A 15,315-nucleotide genomic window follows, 5' to 3' on the forward strand; every position below is an offset into this window, starting at 1 on the left:
ACTCTCACATACCAGAGACAGATATATACAGAGAAAATCACACCCTCACACATCAGAGACAGATATATACCGGGTAAATTCCACCCTCACACAGCAGAGACCGACATATTCAGGGAAAATCCCACCCTCACATACCAGAGACAGATATAAGCATAGAAAATCCCATCCTCACACACCAGAGACCGATATATACAGGGAAAATCCCACCCTCACACACCAGAGACTGATATATACAGAGAAAATCACACCCTCACATATCAGAGACAGATATATACCGGGTAAATTCCACCCTCACATACCAGAGACAGAAAAATACAGGGAAAATTACACCCTCGTATACCAGAGATTGATATATACAGTGAAAATACCACCCTCACACACCAGAGACAGATATAAACAGGGAAAATTGCACTCTCACATACCAGAGACAGATATAAGCTTGGAAAATCCCACCCTCACACACCAGAGACAGAAAAATACAGGGAAAATTCCACCGTCACATACCAGAGACAGATATATACAGGGAAACACTCATACTCACATATATAATGCTGACAGGTACATTCCCATACCAGAAACTGACAAATTTAGGGGAAAAACTTAGTAGAAGAAGTTGACAGCGAGAAAATCCTTCAGGACCAGATTCTACCCAACACTCACCAGAAACGACAGGTGCAGATTAAATCCCACTCTCGCATCCCTGAAAGTGACAGGTACAGATTATACCCCACTCTCATATCCAATCTGTGGCTGGTACAGATGAAATTCCATCCTCCCATACCAAGGCCAGAAAGATAGAGAAAAGCCCACCCTCACATAACAGAAAATGATAGATACAGAATAAAACCCACACTCACATCCCAGAAATGACAGGTACAGATTATACCCCACACTCACATCCCAGAAATGACAGGTACAGATTAAATCCCACACTCATATACCAGAGACAGACAGCTACACTAACAAAGTGGAAACTGACAGGTACAGATTTAACACAACATTTATATACTAGAAACAACCAGGTACAGACTAAATCTAACACACACACACACACACCTGAAACAAAGATGTATCGAATATCCCCCACAGTCACTGACAGATACAGAATAGACATTACACTCACATACTCGGGCAGAAAGGTACAGAACAAACCCCACACTTACATATCAGAACCTGCCAGGTACAGATGAAACCCAACTCTCACATACCAGAATCAGACAGATGCAGATTAAACTCCACACTCGCATACTAGAGACTGACGGGTATAAAATAAATCCAACACTCGCATACCAGAAATTGACAAGTACAGATTAAAACACACAACTCACATACCAGAAACAGATAGGTACAGATTAAACCCCACAGTCAGATATCAGAAACTGACAGGTACAGATTAAACCCCCCTCTCATACACCAGAAACTGACAGGTACAGATTAAACCCCACAATCACATACCAGAAATGACAGGTACAGATTATACCCAACACTCACATCCCAGAAATGACAGATTAAACCCCACTCAGATACCAGCCACAGATGGACAGGTACAGATGAAATCCCACACTACCATACCAGAGGCTGCCAGGTAGAGAATAAAACACGCACTCCCATACAGAAACTGACAAAGTGCAGAATAAACCCACACAAATACACAGACAGACAGAAACAGAATGATAATCACATACCAGAATTTGACAGGTGTATAATAAAACCCAAATTCGCCTGCCAGTAACTGAGGTAAAAAACAACACTCACATATCAGTGACTGACAGCTATAAGAAATAGGAGAAGGCCAAAAGGACTCTGGAGCCTGCTCCACAATTCAATAGGATCATGGCTGAACTGCCCAATATCCAGGCAGTGCTTCTGACAAAGAAATCCAAGGCTGGGTTCAGCAAGAACAAGGAAAGTGGACAAGATTTAATCTAATACCACGTTGGTTCTTTTCAGAGCCACCCACTCTATCTGTGAAAGGGCTGGTTACTGTCTGAAGAAACTGATCTATTGATCACAATCTTATCAGCTGTGCTTCAGTTGGGAGCACCCTCACTTTTGAGTCAGAAAGTTGTGGGTTCAAGTCCCACTCCAGGGTCTTGAGCAGAAAAATCTAGGCTGAAACTCCAGTGCAGTGTTGAGGGAGCGCTACATTGTCGGAGGTGACATCGATCGGATAAGATGTTAAACTGAGCTACCGTCTGCTCTCTCAGCTGGACGCAAAAGATCTCATAGAAATATGGGGAGTTATCGCGTGTCTTGGGCAATATTTATCCCTCGATCAACACAACACAACAGATCATTTGACCATTATCATGTTGCTGTTTGTGGGAGCTTGCTGTTCCCAAATTGGCTGCCGCGTTACATTACATCAGTGCCGACACTTCAAAAAGTATTTCATTGGATGTGAAGCAGGTCATGAAAGACGCTATATAAATCCAAGTCAGTATTTTTCTACTTAATATTAAATCCCGACGGTTGATAAACTGGGAGTTTCCTGACCAGAAGTCACCCTCAGTCAATCTCGGGTAGAAAGCGGTCAATGTCTGTTGAACATGTAGAAATCGAGATCGGCAAACAGAGCAGCGAGTTTGCTGTTCAGATTCTAAAATATATATATTATAGGAAAAAATGCATGAACCTTCTTCGTAAGATTTTTGCCTGATAGCAGAACAAAAACACATAAAGAACAGAGTATAAATCAGGAGGTGTTGCAACACATGACCTCATTCAAGAATTTGAGATTGTGACAAGCAACAAATTTGATTGGTCTCTTTAAACATCCAATCAGAGAGATACAGAACAATGGCTATTGACAAGCCAATCACAACCATTGCCTTCGCCCATCCCTCATTAGCATAGGGCTGTGGGCGGAGTGTGGGGCTGCCGATATAATAGAAAAATAGAAACATAGAAAATAGGTGCAGGAGTAGGCCATTCGACCCTTCTAGCCTGCACCGCCATTCAATGAGTTCATGGCTGAACATGAAACTTCAGTACTCCCTTCCTGCTTTCTCACCATACCCCTTGATCCCCCGAGTCGTAAGGACTTCATCTAACTCCCTTTTGAATATATTTAGTGAATTGGCCTCAACAACTTTCTGTGGTAGAGAATTCCACAGGTTCACCACTCTCTGGGTGAAGAAGTTTCTCCTCATCTCGGTCCTAAATGGCTTACCCCTTATCCTTAGACTGTGTCCCCTGGTTCTGGACTTCCCCAACATTGGGAACCTTCTTCGTGCATCTAACCTGTCTAAACCCATCAGAATTTTAAACGTTACTATGAGGTCCCCTCTCATTCTTCTGAACTCCAGTGAATACAGGCCCAGTCTTTCTTGATAGGTTAGTCCTGCCATCCTGGGAATCAGTCTGGTGAATCTTCGCTGCACTCCCTCAATAGCAAGACTGTCCTTCCTCAGGTTAGGAGACCAAAACTGTACACAATACTCCAGGTGTGGCCTCACCAAGGTCCTGTACAACTGTAGCAACACCTCCCTGCCCCTGTACTCAAATCCCCTCGCTATGAAGGCCAACATGCCATTTGCTTTCTTAACCGCCTGCTGTACCTGCATGCCAACCTTCAATGACTGATGTACCATGACACCCAGGTCTCGTTGCACCTCCCCTTTTCCTAATCTGCCACCATTCAGATAATAGTCTGTCTCTCTGTTTTTACCACCAAAGTGGATAACCTCACATTTATCCACATTATACTTCATCTGCCATGCATTTGCCCACTCACCTAACATATCCAAGTCACTCTGCAGCCTCATAGCATCCTCCTTGCAGCTCACATTGTCACCCAACTTAGTGTCATTCGCAAATTTGGAGATACTACATTTAATCCCCTCGTCTAAATCATTAATGTACAGTGTAAACAGCTGGGGCCTCAGCACGGTATGCCACTAGTCACTGCCTGCAATTCTGAAAAGTCCGCGCTGGATTCATGGCCCTCTGCAGACTCTTAATCGACACAATGAGTCATATTTTTCTTACACATTCGCTGGAAGTGGCCCTTTGTGCTGCAGCCTTTGCACACATAGTCTTTAACTGGTGAGCCCTGTGATTCCCTTCACAACGCCAGCATGGAGCTACTCGATTAGCCCCCCTCGGCAGACTCTGAGTTAAGGGACTCGGGGCCTGTTCTCTCTTCCCTGAGACAGTTCGCACTCTACAGTCCAGCCTCTAAACGGTGCACTCTGTGCACAGTACCTGCCGGGTTTGAGTCCTGTAGGTGAGTCATCTGCCTGGAGCCACAGATCGAGGTCATGAATGCCTGGCTCACGGAGATGGCCTTCTGCAGTGTGACTGTGGTATCCGCCGACAGTAGCTTATGAAGAAGGCCCTCATAGCCAATTCCAATAACAAAAATGTCCCGCAGCGCTTTGTTAAGGTGGTTGCCGAAATCACACGGTGCCACCAGCCTCCTGAGGTCTGCAGCGTATTTCGCAATTTCCTGGCTTTCGTGCCGTCGGTGGGTGTAGAATCAGTGTCTGACTGTGAGGATGCTCTCCTTGGGCTTGAGTTGCTCATGGATCAGGGTTAATGCGGGCTCGGAGCAGAGTTTCCCCAAATCTGCGCCTGACTGAACGAGACGATGGTTGACGAAAAGAGAACAGGTCCCGCCAAGAAAGTAATCAAGAAAACCCCAGCGAAGAGCGGCAAGAGGCGCAGAAGGTCGAGGAAGGAGAGTTACGCCATCTACATCTACAAAGTGATGAAGCAGGTTCACCCCGACACCGGCATCTCCTCCAAGGCCATGGGCATCATGAACTCGTTTGTGAAGGATATTTTCGAGCGCATCGCGGGTGAGGCTTCCCGCCTGGCCCATTACAACAAGCGCCGCACCATCAGTTCCCGGGAGATCCAGACCGCCGTGCGCCTGCTGCTGCCCGGGGAGCTGGCCAAGCACGCCGTGTCGGAAGGGACAAAGGCGGTGACCAAGTACACCAACTCCAAGTGAGACTGCCCGCTGTCCTGACAGATCAAACCCCAAACACAACGGCTCTTTTAAGAGCCACCCACAACCTCTCTGAAAGAGCTGCACAAACGCATCTCCCTTTACACTCTATTTACTGTAATTATTTCCTGAACAAGTATATTTGAGACGTTTTACACTTCCAGCTGCAGATTTAGTTTTGAATTCTCAGATATCAGTTTCACTGTCCGGTTCCACCTTAGCGTCGCTGGAATTTTCCGCCAACGACAAATACGGTCCCTGGTCGCTGTTTCCCTTTGCTCTCAGACACGTTCATTTACACCGCCTGCCGAATTAAGAGCTTGTTTAGGGGCTGAGACTCAGATTTCAGTCACACATTCTCTCTCGCAAGCCCTTTTCAAGTTTATTTTTCCATTCCTGTTGCGGGTCAGTCCGTTTATTAAGCCGACACTCCCCGCAGTGTCACAACCCAGAATGGGAGTTCTTACAGAGACCAGAACCGGAGCAGTTTGAATACTCTGTCCCTCTTCTCTTTTCACAGAAGGACTCCCAGTTCTGGGCTCACTCCCGCCTTTGCAGGGGATCGATCGATAATCTGTGAAACCCAACTTTTACAAAGATTGAGTTGTAATGTGTCCCGTTACAGAATCGGTGGGGATTGATTCCCGCCCATTAGACAGTTTGAAATAGTACCCGAATTTAATCCTGATTGTAACAGCCTGGAACTTGCAAGGGGAATATGGAATAAGACAAAATTAATTAAAACGTGTTGGGAAATCTTTGACTAATGGTGAATTTATAATCACATAATCCGCTATTTTAAAATTTCTTGGGGTTTTTGAATTAAAAATCGATATTCTGACTGTTGGAGACAGTAATTTCCGCCCTACTTTCATTGGTGGGCTAAACAGACTGTGATTGGTCACCTGGAAAGACCAATGAAATTCACCACCGAGCGACCAATCACAAATTCGTTCCCTGCATTCCTCCAGAAGGTACAAGAAAGGCAGATGTGGGAGGAGTTTCTCATTCTTTCTCTGAACGTGTGGATTGCGGAAATGTCTGGGAGAGGAAAAAGCGGCGGTAAAGTTCGTGCCAAGGCCAAGTCTCGCTCCTCGCGGGCCGGACTGCAGTTCCCTGTGGGCCGTGTTCACAGGCATCTGCGAAAGGGGAACTACGCTGAGCGTGTGGGTGCCGGAGCCCCGGTCTACATTGGCTGCTATGCTCGAGTATCTGACCGCTGAAATCCTGGAGCTGGCCGGCAACGCGGCCCGCGACAACAAGAAGACCCGCATCATCCCCAGACACCTGCAGCTGGCCATCCGCAACGACGAGGAGCTGAACAAGCTGCTGGGAAAGGTGACCATCGCTCAGGGAGGGGTGCTGCCTAATATCCAGGCTGTGCTGCTGCCCAAGAAAACCGGCAGTGCGCCCAAGGGCAAGTAAAGCGGACAGGATTTAATCTAATAACACAAAGGCTCTTTTCAGAGGAACCCACACTATCTGTGAAAGGGCTGATTTCTGTTCTGTGGATCACAATTGCCCCTGATCTAATTTAATACTAAACAGACGGAAGCTGAACGTGAGACCGCTCGTCATTGAACATGTTGGGACAGCCGAATATGAACCGGATGATAAGAGCCGAGTATAAAGGAATGAGCGGTTGATGGGCTCACTTACTTTTATATGGGCAATAATTCCACAGGGAGAAATATATACATTCTGAACACATTGATCCATGAGGACTTTTACCCTTTTTTAAAATTTGCGTACAGAAGGATGGAATTCCAGCTCATGGTTAATTTAAAATATTACAAATAGTATCCGACCTGTGCCCGCATTAAGAGCTGGGTTAAAGGTGAGATACAGATTGCAGGCAGCTCGTCCCCTCTGGAATCTATCCCGGTATGTGTAGTGGGATCAATTCACTGTCAGATCTCCCACTTTTAGTTAGCGCCCCCCTTTGGGCTGGTGCAGTCGGTATACTGGGCATCTGACTCGCATTGATACCTGGATCAAAGCCGCACCGTCAGATAATCACCGCCTAAAGCCCCAGTTATAGTAACACAAGACGTGCACGGTGTGTACACGGGACAGGTTGCGTGGATCCGGTCGCAACTCTTTCCTTTGCTGATTTGGTGGCTCTGAAAAGAGCCGTTGTTGCACTTGGTGCGAAAGCTTAGAGCCCGGTCAGGGAGAGTCTAGGCGCGCTCCCCGCGGATGCGGCGGGCCAGCTGGATGTCTTTGGGCATGATGGTGACTCGCTTGGCGTGGATAGCGCACAGGTTGGTGTCCTCAAACAGCCCCACCAGGTAAGCCTCGCTGGCCTCCTGCAGGGCCATGACGGCCGAGCTCTGGAAGCGCAGGTCGGTCTTGAAGTCCTGAGCGATTTCACGCACTAGGCGCTGGAAGGGCAGCTTGCGGATCAGCAGCTCGGTGGATTTCTGGTAGCGGCGGATCTCCCTCAGAGCCACGGTGCCGGGTCTGTAGCGATGAGGCTTCTTCACTCCGCCCGTGGCCGGAGCGCTCTTCCGGGCCGCTTTGGTCGCCAGCTGTTTACGAGGAGCTTTCCCTCCGGTCGATTTGCGCGCTGTCTGCTTGGTCCTGGCCATCTTCTGAACCGATCTCAGCACAATCTGGGACACACGGACTGGGAATGGTCCTTTTAAAGTGTCTGTCAGGGTCCGCCCCTGGGCTGTGATTGGTCACAGTCCGACCGCCAATCATGTTTCAATCAATCACCGAGAGCGAAAGGGAAGGGCGGGGATTACTGGGCCATGATTGACTGAAATGAAACTGACAGGTCGTCAATTTCAAACAGGTCGTCAATTTCAAACAGCCCGCCAATTTCAGAGTCTCAACGAACAGAGATTAAAGAAACTCTAATTTCCCGCCAGCAATTTAAGAATTCGGCTCTTTATAACCTCGATGGTGCCCCATTATAAATCACCAATCCCATTCTCTTTAACATTCCGGTTTTTAATTCTGTCCCATTCCCTGATGTGTCTGTAGCGGGCGGGAATAATTCCCCGGTCACTGCATCCTATAAACACAAAGTCCCGCATCCATCCCGCCAGTGCCGTCCCGTTTCACCGATTCTTACACAAAGCTCACAACATGACAGGATTATCTGTGAGGGGAGACTGTGTATCCCCGCCCGCTGATTGTGACCGGGACACCCGGAGTTTCTGATCTCATATTAAACTATTGTTCTCAAATATTTAATAATTCCCATATTCCGAAAGCGACTACACTGCAAAAGTACTTTATTGGCTTTGAGAAGTCCGATGGCCGTGTAAGGCGCTACATAACTCGGCGTGTTACTTTCCATTAAATAAATAACTAAAATAATTTCCCACCCAAATTGTCCACACACCCATCCTCAGGTCACTGCTCTCTCTGTGAAGCGGTGGGTGGCTCTTAAAAGAGCCTTTGTGTTGTGCTGGGTGGAAAGGGTGGAGTTGTTCAGCCGCCGAATCCATAGAGAGTGCGGCCCTGCCGTTTGAGAGCGTACACCACATCCATGGCAGTGACCGTCTTGCGCTTGGCGTGCTCGGTGTAGGTGACGGCGTCCCTGATGACATTCTCCAGGAAAACCTTCAGCACCCCGCGGGTCTCCTCGTAGATCAGGCCCGAGATCCGCTTGACACCGCCACGGCGAGCCAGGCGGCGAATGGCGGGTTTGGTGATGCCCTGGATGTTATCACGGAGCACTTTCCGGTGCCGCTTGGCTCCGCCTTTGCCCAGTCCTTTGCCTCCTTTTCCTCGTCCAGACATGATGATTCTTCACTCAAACTGTCGCTGAATGAGGAAACAACTTCTCATGGCTCCTTTTTTATAGAGCCGACCCCGACCTGACTGAGAAAGCCCAGAGTGAGAGAGGCGGGAAGGGGAGGAGACAGAGTGAGAGATTAAACAGAGAGCGCGGCAGGGAAGGAGACAGAATCAAGATTGAGAGACAGAGCAGAGCGCCGCCTCTGATCTTCCAGCTCCACCTCCAGCTTTCTGCAACCGCCAATTTCAAATTGTTTTCTCCACAATACAACCGATACACAGCGCTCCGCACAAACCCTTACAGACTCGGAATTCATATTCAAGGCTTCCAGGGACCAGAAGCTTTTAAATAAGGTCCCGGTACAATTAACAATGAGGAATATTCCCGCCTATATAGTCCGTTCCCTGTCAATCTCAGACCTCATTCCATCTCCTCTCACAGACAGGTGCAGCACTTTACAAACACCTTATTCCAGCTGATTTGGAGAATCTGGAGTTTGGGGTTTAAGTTGTGAGGCGAGATATCGCCGCCAGTCCCATCGTCTCACAGAGACTCTTCGCCCTGAATCTGTGAAATGACAATGACCAGAACTGAGACTGGAGCCGGACTCAAACCCCAGTTACAGTGAGGCCCGGGCCGGACATCCCATTCTCTGTGTTTTATTGTAGGCACTGGGGGAGGGGTGGGTGCAGACACTGGGGGCGCGGTGGGGTGCAGCCAATGCCAACGAGTCACGAGGGATCCCGGGGTCATTTTCAATGATTTCTATCTGGAATCTGAGCCCGGGACAGGGATTATTTGATTCCGGGATCAGCTCTTTTCTGAGAGGCGTGGGTGGCTCTGAGAAGAGCCTTTGGGTTTAAATGTTTAGAAGTTGCCTTTTTATTTACTTTTTGGGCGCTGCTTTCTTGGCCTTTGCTGATTTGGACGTGGCCTTGACCCTCGGGTTCTCCACCTTTTTGGCCGCCTTCACTTTCTTGAGGCTCTTTGGCTTCTTCACCGCCGCCTTCTTCCCAGCCGGCCCTTTCGCTGTCTTTTTTGCCGTTAGCGCCTTTTTGGTGCTCGTTTTCTTGGCTATTGCTTTCTTTACTGGAGATTTCTTGGCTGCTGCTTTCTTTGCTGGTAATTTCTTGGCTGCTGCTTTCTTTACTGGAGATTTCTTGGCTGCTGCTTTCTTTACTGGAGATTTCTTGGCTGCTGCTTTCTTTGCTGGTAATTTCTTGGCTGCTGCTTTCTTTACTGGAGATTTCTTGGCTGCTGCTTTCTTTGCTGGAGATTTCTTGGCTGCTGGCTTCTTCACCTTCTTTCCCACTTTCCCCTGGGGATCTGTATTAGCGACTTTGAATGAGCCCGAGGCGCCCGTGCCCTTGATCTGCTTCAGGGAACCATTCATCACATTCTTCTTGATACTGGACCTAATCTGGAAGCCGCGCTTCTCCACATCGACGCCATTGGCCGCCAGAGCCTTCTTTATCGCGGCCAGGGACATTCCCCTGCGATCCTTGCCATCAGCCACAACCTTGAGGATCTGGTCGCGCAACTTGGGACCGGCTGGCCCGGAGCGGGGAGCCGCCTTCTTCTTCTTGCTGGGAGCCTTGGTTTGAGCGACGGCGGCAAGAGGAGCCGTTTCGGCGGCTGCAGTATCAGTCATGTCCGCGACTCTGGAAAATCTCTGACAGTCAGAGCTGGGTCAGAAATGAAACGAGAGGCGGCGACACAGAGCAACTTAAAGGCAGCGAGCGGACGGGGTGGAGACATCCTGCTGTCAGCTCCCGGTCCCTCCAGCCTCTCTGTGTTTCTCTCTCCTCACTAACTCTCCGATTCGAATTCAACTCGGGCCCTCCACATTCCCAGACTGGCCTCTTTCTGTCCCGAAGACCGGGATGTTTGCTGCCGAGAAAGTTCCATCCGAATTGAAGGCAGTAATTTCGATTTAAACCCGTTTCATTGCTGCACTGGTCGCGCTCTCTCAGCCGATCGCGGATATTTTCTCTGTTTTTTGACTGAAATTTGAAACCAAATCAAACTTTCTGATTCAGTCCCACTTCAGGCCTGAGCAGGGCAGCAGGGCGATCCTGTGACGGGGAAATCTTTGAATTTTACACAAGAGGGACTCTGAAATCCGGCGATGAGAGCGGACACACAAACACAGTAACATTAGTCTAACCCGCCCGCCCCTTTAACACACTCTCGCTCACACAATGTTGAAATCTGCACATTCACAGCACAAACTGTTCCCAGATTTACAGTTCCCAGCACAGGTTTTCCTCTCCGCTCGGCTGTGCTGCCGATTCTCGGGTCAGTTGTCGTTTCCCAGCTCAGTAAGTGTTAAACACTCTGAGGCCGGCGCTCCTCACAGTGTCTGTTCCCAGATTCAGGGGCAGGAGCCAATCACAGCTGTGGCTGGCTTAACCCATATCTGCTTTTAAGTTGTTATTGTTCTAATGCCGAAATATGTTTGACTAACATGAAAATACAAATTATGAGCTCACCGCCCCTGCAGCCTCTCTTTGTCTCTCTCTTCTCAGAAAATGAGGGAGATGGAACAGTTACTGGTGCCCGATCCATCCCATACTCAACACCCAGAGATGGCTATCAGAGAGAGCGACAGACAGACACAGAATCAATCTTAAACTACCGAACTGTGTCTCCATATTACTCTCAATAATATTATCACACATTAATGTACAGCACCAGCGGAAAAGACACAGAGACAGATACAGTATCAGTTTTACACTTTGTATCAGTGTCTCCATAATACGCTCAGTAACAATGCCACACCTTCACGTATTGCACCAGAGAGAACAGAGACATTATCAGTCTTGCACTTCCAACACTGTTTCCACATCACGCTAAATAACAGTATCCCGCCTTCACAAAAAGTACAAGAGAGAGGGATAGCAACAGAGAGGCAGAGAGAGGGGAGACGGCTGAGCGAGAGACAGAAGAGTGCGAGGTAGGGCGGTGAGACACAGAAGACATGCACAGTATTAGTTCCAGACTGACCTGTGAAGTCCCGTTTTATTCTGAAAGTTCCCATTGGAGAGACAGAAGATGCAGTCTCCTCTCTCACTGATATTGTACCAGAGACAGACACATTATTAATCCCACACTGCGGGACAGTGTCAGAGAGTGAGAGAAACAATGTCCCACATTTATCACTCGCTTGCCTGTTGAACTATCTGCAATCGTGCAGCCCAGCGCCATAAGAACATAACAAATCGGAACAGGAGTAGGCCATTTAGCTCCTCGAGCCTGCTCTGCCATTCAATAAGATCACGGCTGATCTGATCATGGACTCAGCTCCACTTCCCTGCTCCCTCCCCATAACCATTTACTCCCTTATCAATCAAAAATCTGTCTATCTCCGCCTTAAATATATTCAATGACACAGCCTTCACAGTTGTCTGGGGCAGATAATTCCATAGATCTACAACCCTCTGAGAGAAGAAATTCCTCTTCATCCCAATTTTAAATGGGCGGCCCCTTATTTTAAGACTATGTAACCTAGTTTTAGTTGCCCCATGTGGAAATATCCTCTCTGCATCCACCTTGTCAAGCCCCCTTATTATTTTATAAGTTTCAATAAGATCACCTCTCATTCTTCTGATCTCCAATGTGTACAGATCCAACCTACTCAAACCTATCCTCATAACTCAACCCCCTCATCTCCGGAATCAACCGAGTGAACCTTCTCTGAACAGCCTCCAATGTAAGTATATCCTTCCTTAAATATGTAGACCAAAACTGTACACGGTACTCCAGGTGTGGCATTACCAATACCCTGTACAGCAGGACTTCTCTGCTTTTAGACTCTATCCTTCTTGCAATAAAGGCCAACATTCCATTTGACTTCCTGATTACTTGCTGTACCTGCATACAAACTTTTTGTGTTTCATGTACAAGGACCCCCAGGGCTCTCTACTGCTGCATGTTGCAATTTTTCTCCATTTAAATGATAATTTTCTTTTCTATTATTTCTGCCAAAATGGATAACCTCTAATTTTCCCACATTATACTCCATTTGGAAGTGAACCTGAGTCTATGAGCGGATCAGCCATGATTGTATTAAATGGCGGAGCAGGCTCAAGGGGCCATATGACCTACTCCTGCTCCTGTTTCTTATGTTCTTATATTCTTATCTGCCAAATGTTTGCACACTCACTTAACCTGTCGAGATCCCTTTGCATATGTACTGTGTCCTCATCACAATTTGCTTTCCCACCCATCTTTGTATCATCAGCAAACTTGGCTAAATTAAACTCGGCCAGTTCATCCAAGTCATTAATATTGATTGTAAATAGTTGAGGACCCAGCACCGATCCCTGTGGCACCCCACTCATCACTGTTTGCCAACCATAAAATGACCCATTTATCCTGACTCTCTGTTTTCTGTTAGTTAGCCAATTCTCTATCCATGCTAATATATTGCTCCCAATCCCATGAGCTTTTATCTTGTGTAGTAACCACTTATGTGGCACCTTATCAAATGCCTGCTGGAAATCCAAATACACCACTTCCACAGTTTGCCCCTTATCTACCGTGCTTGTTATATCCTCAATGACCTCCAGCAAATGATTTCCCTTTCATAAAACCATGCTGACTCTGTTTGATTCAATCATGCTTTTCCAAATGTCCTGTTACTGCTTCCTTAATAATGGACTCCAGCATTTTCACAACAACAGATGTTCGGCTAACTGGTCTATAGTTTCCTGCTTTTTGTTTGCCTCCTTTTTTGAACATTTGCAATTTTCCAATCTGCTAGGACCTCCCCAGAATCCAGGGAATTTTGGTCGATTACAAACAATGCATCCACTATCTCTACAGCCACATTTCTTAAGACCACAGGATGTAAGCCATCAGGTCCAAGGGACCTGTCCGCCTTTAGTCCCATTATTTTACCGAGTACTACTTCATTAGTGATAGTGATTGTAATAAGTTCCTCCCTACCTATAACCTCTTGATTGTGCACTTCGATATTACTCACAGTGAGAGTGTTTAAACTAATCTCGGACTGTTTCTGTCAGATATTAACTCCTGCACGGTCCCAGCAAACACTCCCACTCCCTCGTCCCTCCGATGTTTCTGCAGGATTGCTTTGTGAAGACGGGCTCATGGAGAGAGAAACACTCTGCACGGAATGATCCCAAATTGAGCATCTCCAAGGGACAAGGCTCCCAGCTTTAATCATTATCTGTCCTTTCCCCCCAGGCCCAGTTCCTTTGTCAGATTCTGATAAAAGTAAATTGGGAAAGGTGCACATTGATTTTTACAGGCTGAATTATTGCAGAGAGCTACGCATGCGCGGCTCAGCCCCGCCCCCTGTGTCGATTCCCAGTGAGCAGAAGAGCGCATGCGCCCTCCCCTCCCCCAGTCCTGCCTGTGATCGCCATTCACTCAGTGAGCGGAAGAAGATGGTTTCAAACAGCCGGGAATGGAGAGCCCGCGGCTTTGGGGTAAGGCAGCGAGCAGCAGCCTCCTTACAGCAGCGCAGCGCTTTGGGAGCGTGTCCGCAGATGGGCTCAGAGACCGGCACTGAGTCCGGGGGGAGTCGGGGTCTGTGTGTAAGGGGCGGTGTGGAGCAAGAACCAGTGTCAGTGCGTGGTGTGAGTGGGGAGATGGAGAGGCCATTCTCGTGCTGTGTGTGGACAGTGTGTGTCCAGGGGGAAGGGAGACAGAATGGGCAGAATCTGCTGTTTACAATCATTGCTGCTTTCTCTCTCCTAACCAGGAGTGAACGATCCTGGTTTAGTTCCGTCGGGGGCTGTTTGTTTGTCAGAGGCAGAGTGGAGCAGGAACTAGTTCCGGAACATGGAGTGAGTGGGGGAAGGGAGAAGCCATTCTCGGGCTGTGTGTGGACAGTCTCTTACTTTCGACTTGAGGATAAAATGGTCCTCTGATGACTCTGGTTGTAAGCAGTTCTTACAGTAGCATCTCATGGTTCTCCGCAGGCCGTTGCACATGAACCAATGAACGTTACTTGGTAGAGTTTGCTTGACGGCTCCTGCATAAGGATGCAATCGTTTGCACTTCAGTCCCCCGCTCCTGATCTTTGGGCCCCCTGTGCGGAGGGGAGCGGGCAGATCGGAAGGCCTCCTCGTAGGACTGCTCCTGGGCATGGCCAAGGTAGCCATTAACCAGTCCAGGCCACGGGCGGTCGAGGGGGTGTTCAGCCCGACTGCCTGCCTCTCTTCCACGGTTATGTTCGTGCCAGAGTGTCCCTGGAGATGGAGCATGCGGTGTTCACCGGTACGATCGTGGCCTTCTGTGAGAGATGGGCGCCAGAGGGACTGGAGTGCATCATCACCCCCAGGAACCAAATTTTAATTTGATCCATTTAATGCCAAAGTTAAATTTGTCTGTTTTAATGCTCCTTTAATAAGGGGTCACTTGATTTATTGTTCTACTAAAGTAGTTGTGTATACAGTGTGGGGTAACAGTGAAAGTAAATCACCTCGCTCTTTCAAATCATTGCTGCTTTCTTTCCCCAAATCAGTAGTGAATGTTCCTGATTCAGTCCCAATCTCACCGTGTCTGTTGTTCTTCGACAGTGAACAGTGGAAACACACCCTGACGGTGAGGATGTGAGGAGTTTCACAAAGTGTAT

At 48.0% G+C, this 15,315-nt stretch overlaps 1 protein-coding gene and 1 pseudogene across 1 annotated transcript; one reads left to right on the forward strand and one right to left on the reverse strand.

Annotated features, from left to right (window-relative positions):
* The first annotated feature begins 5,991 nt into the window (after positions 1 to 5,991).
* Positions 5,992 to 6,379, forward strand: LOC139248160 (histone H2A.J-like; annotated as a pseudogene).
* Positions 6,380 to 9,479: 3,100 nt separating this feature from the next.
* On the reverse strand, positions 9,480 to 10,359 carry LOC139248316 (histone H1-like). Its single transcript, XM_070872111.1, has 2 exons — positions 9,799 to 10,359; positions 9,480 to 9,699 (listed from the first exon to the last, which is right to left on the reverse strand). The coding sequence occupies exons 1-2, from the start codon at positions 10,357 to 10,359 to the stop codon at positions 9,595 to 9,597; spliced, it is 666 nt and encodes a 221-aa protein (XP_070728212.1). The 3' UTR covers positions 9,480 to 9,594.
* Positions 10,360 to 15,315: the final 4,956 nt, after the last annotated feature.

Source organism: Pristiophorus japonicus, unplaced genomic scaffold (genome assembly GCF_044704955.1).
Source record: "Pristiophorus japonicus isolate sPriJap1 unplaced genomic scaffold, sPriJap1.hap1 HAP1_SCAFFOLD_29, whole genome shotgun sequence".
Taxonomy (NCBI): domain Eukaryota; kingdom Metazoa; phylum Chordata; class Chondrichthyes; family Pristiophoridae; genus Pristiophorus; species Pristiophorus japonicus.

What these genes read in the sequence shown, in the direction of transcription:
- LOC139248316 (XM_070872111.1), bottom strand. Translation starts at nt 10,359, where the DNA reads ATGACTGATACTGCAGCCGCCGAAACGGCTCCTCTTGCCGCCGTCGCT. An exon ending in CAGCAGCCAAGAAATCTCCA is followed by an intron (nt 9,700 to 9,798) that starts GTAAAGAAAGCA and finishes GCGGTGAAGAAG; the next exon opens with CCAAAGAGCCTCAAGAAAGT.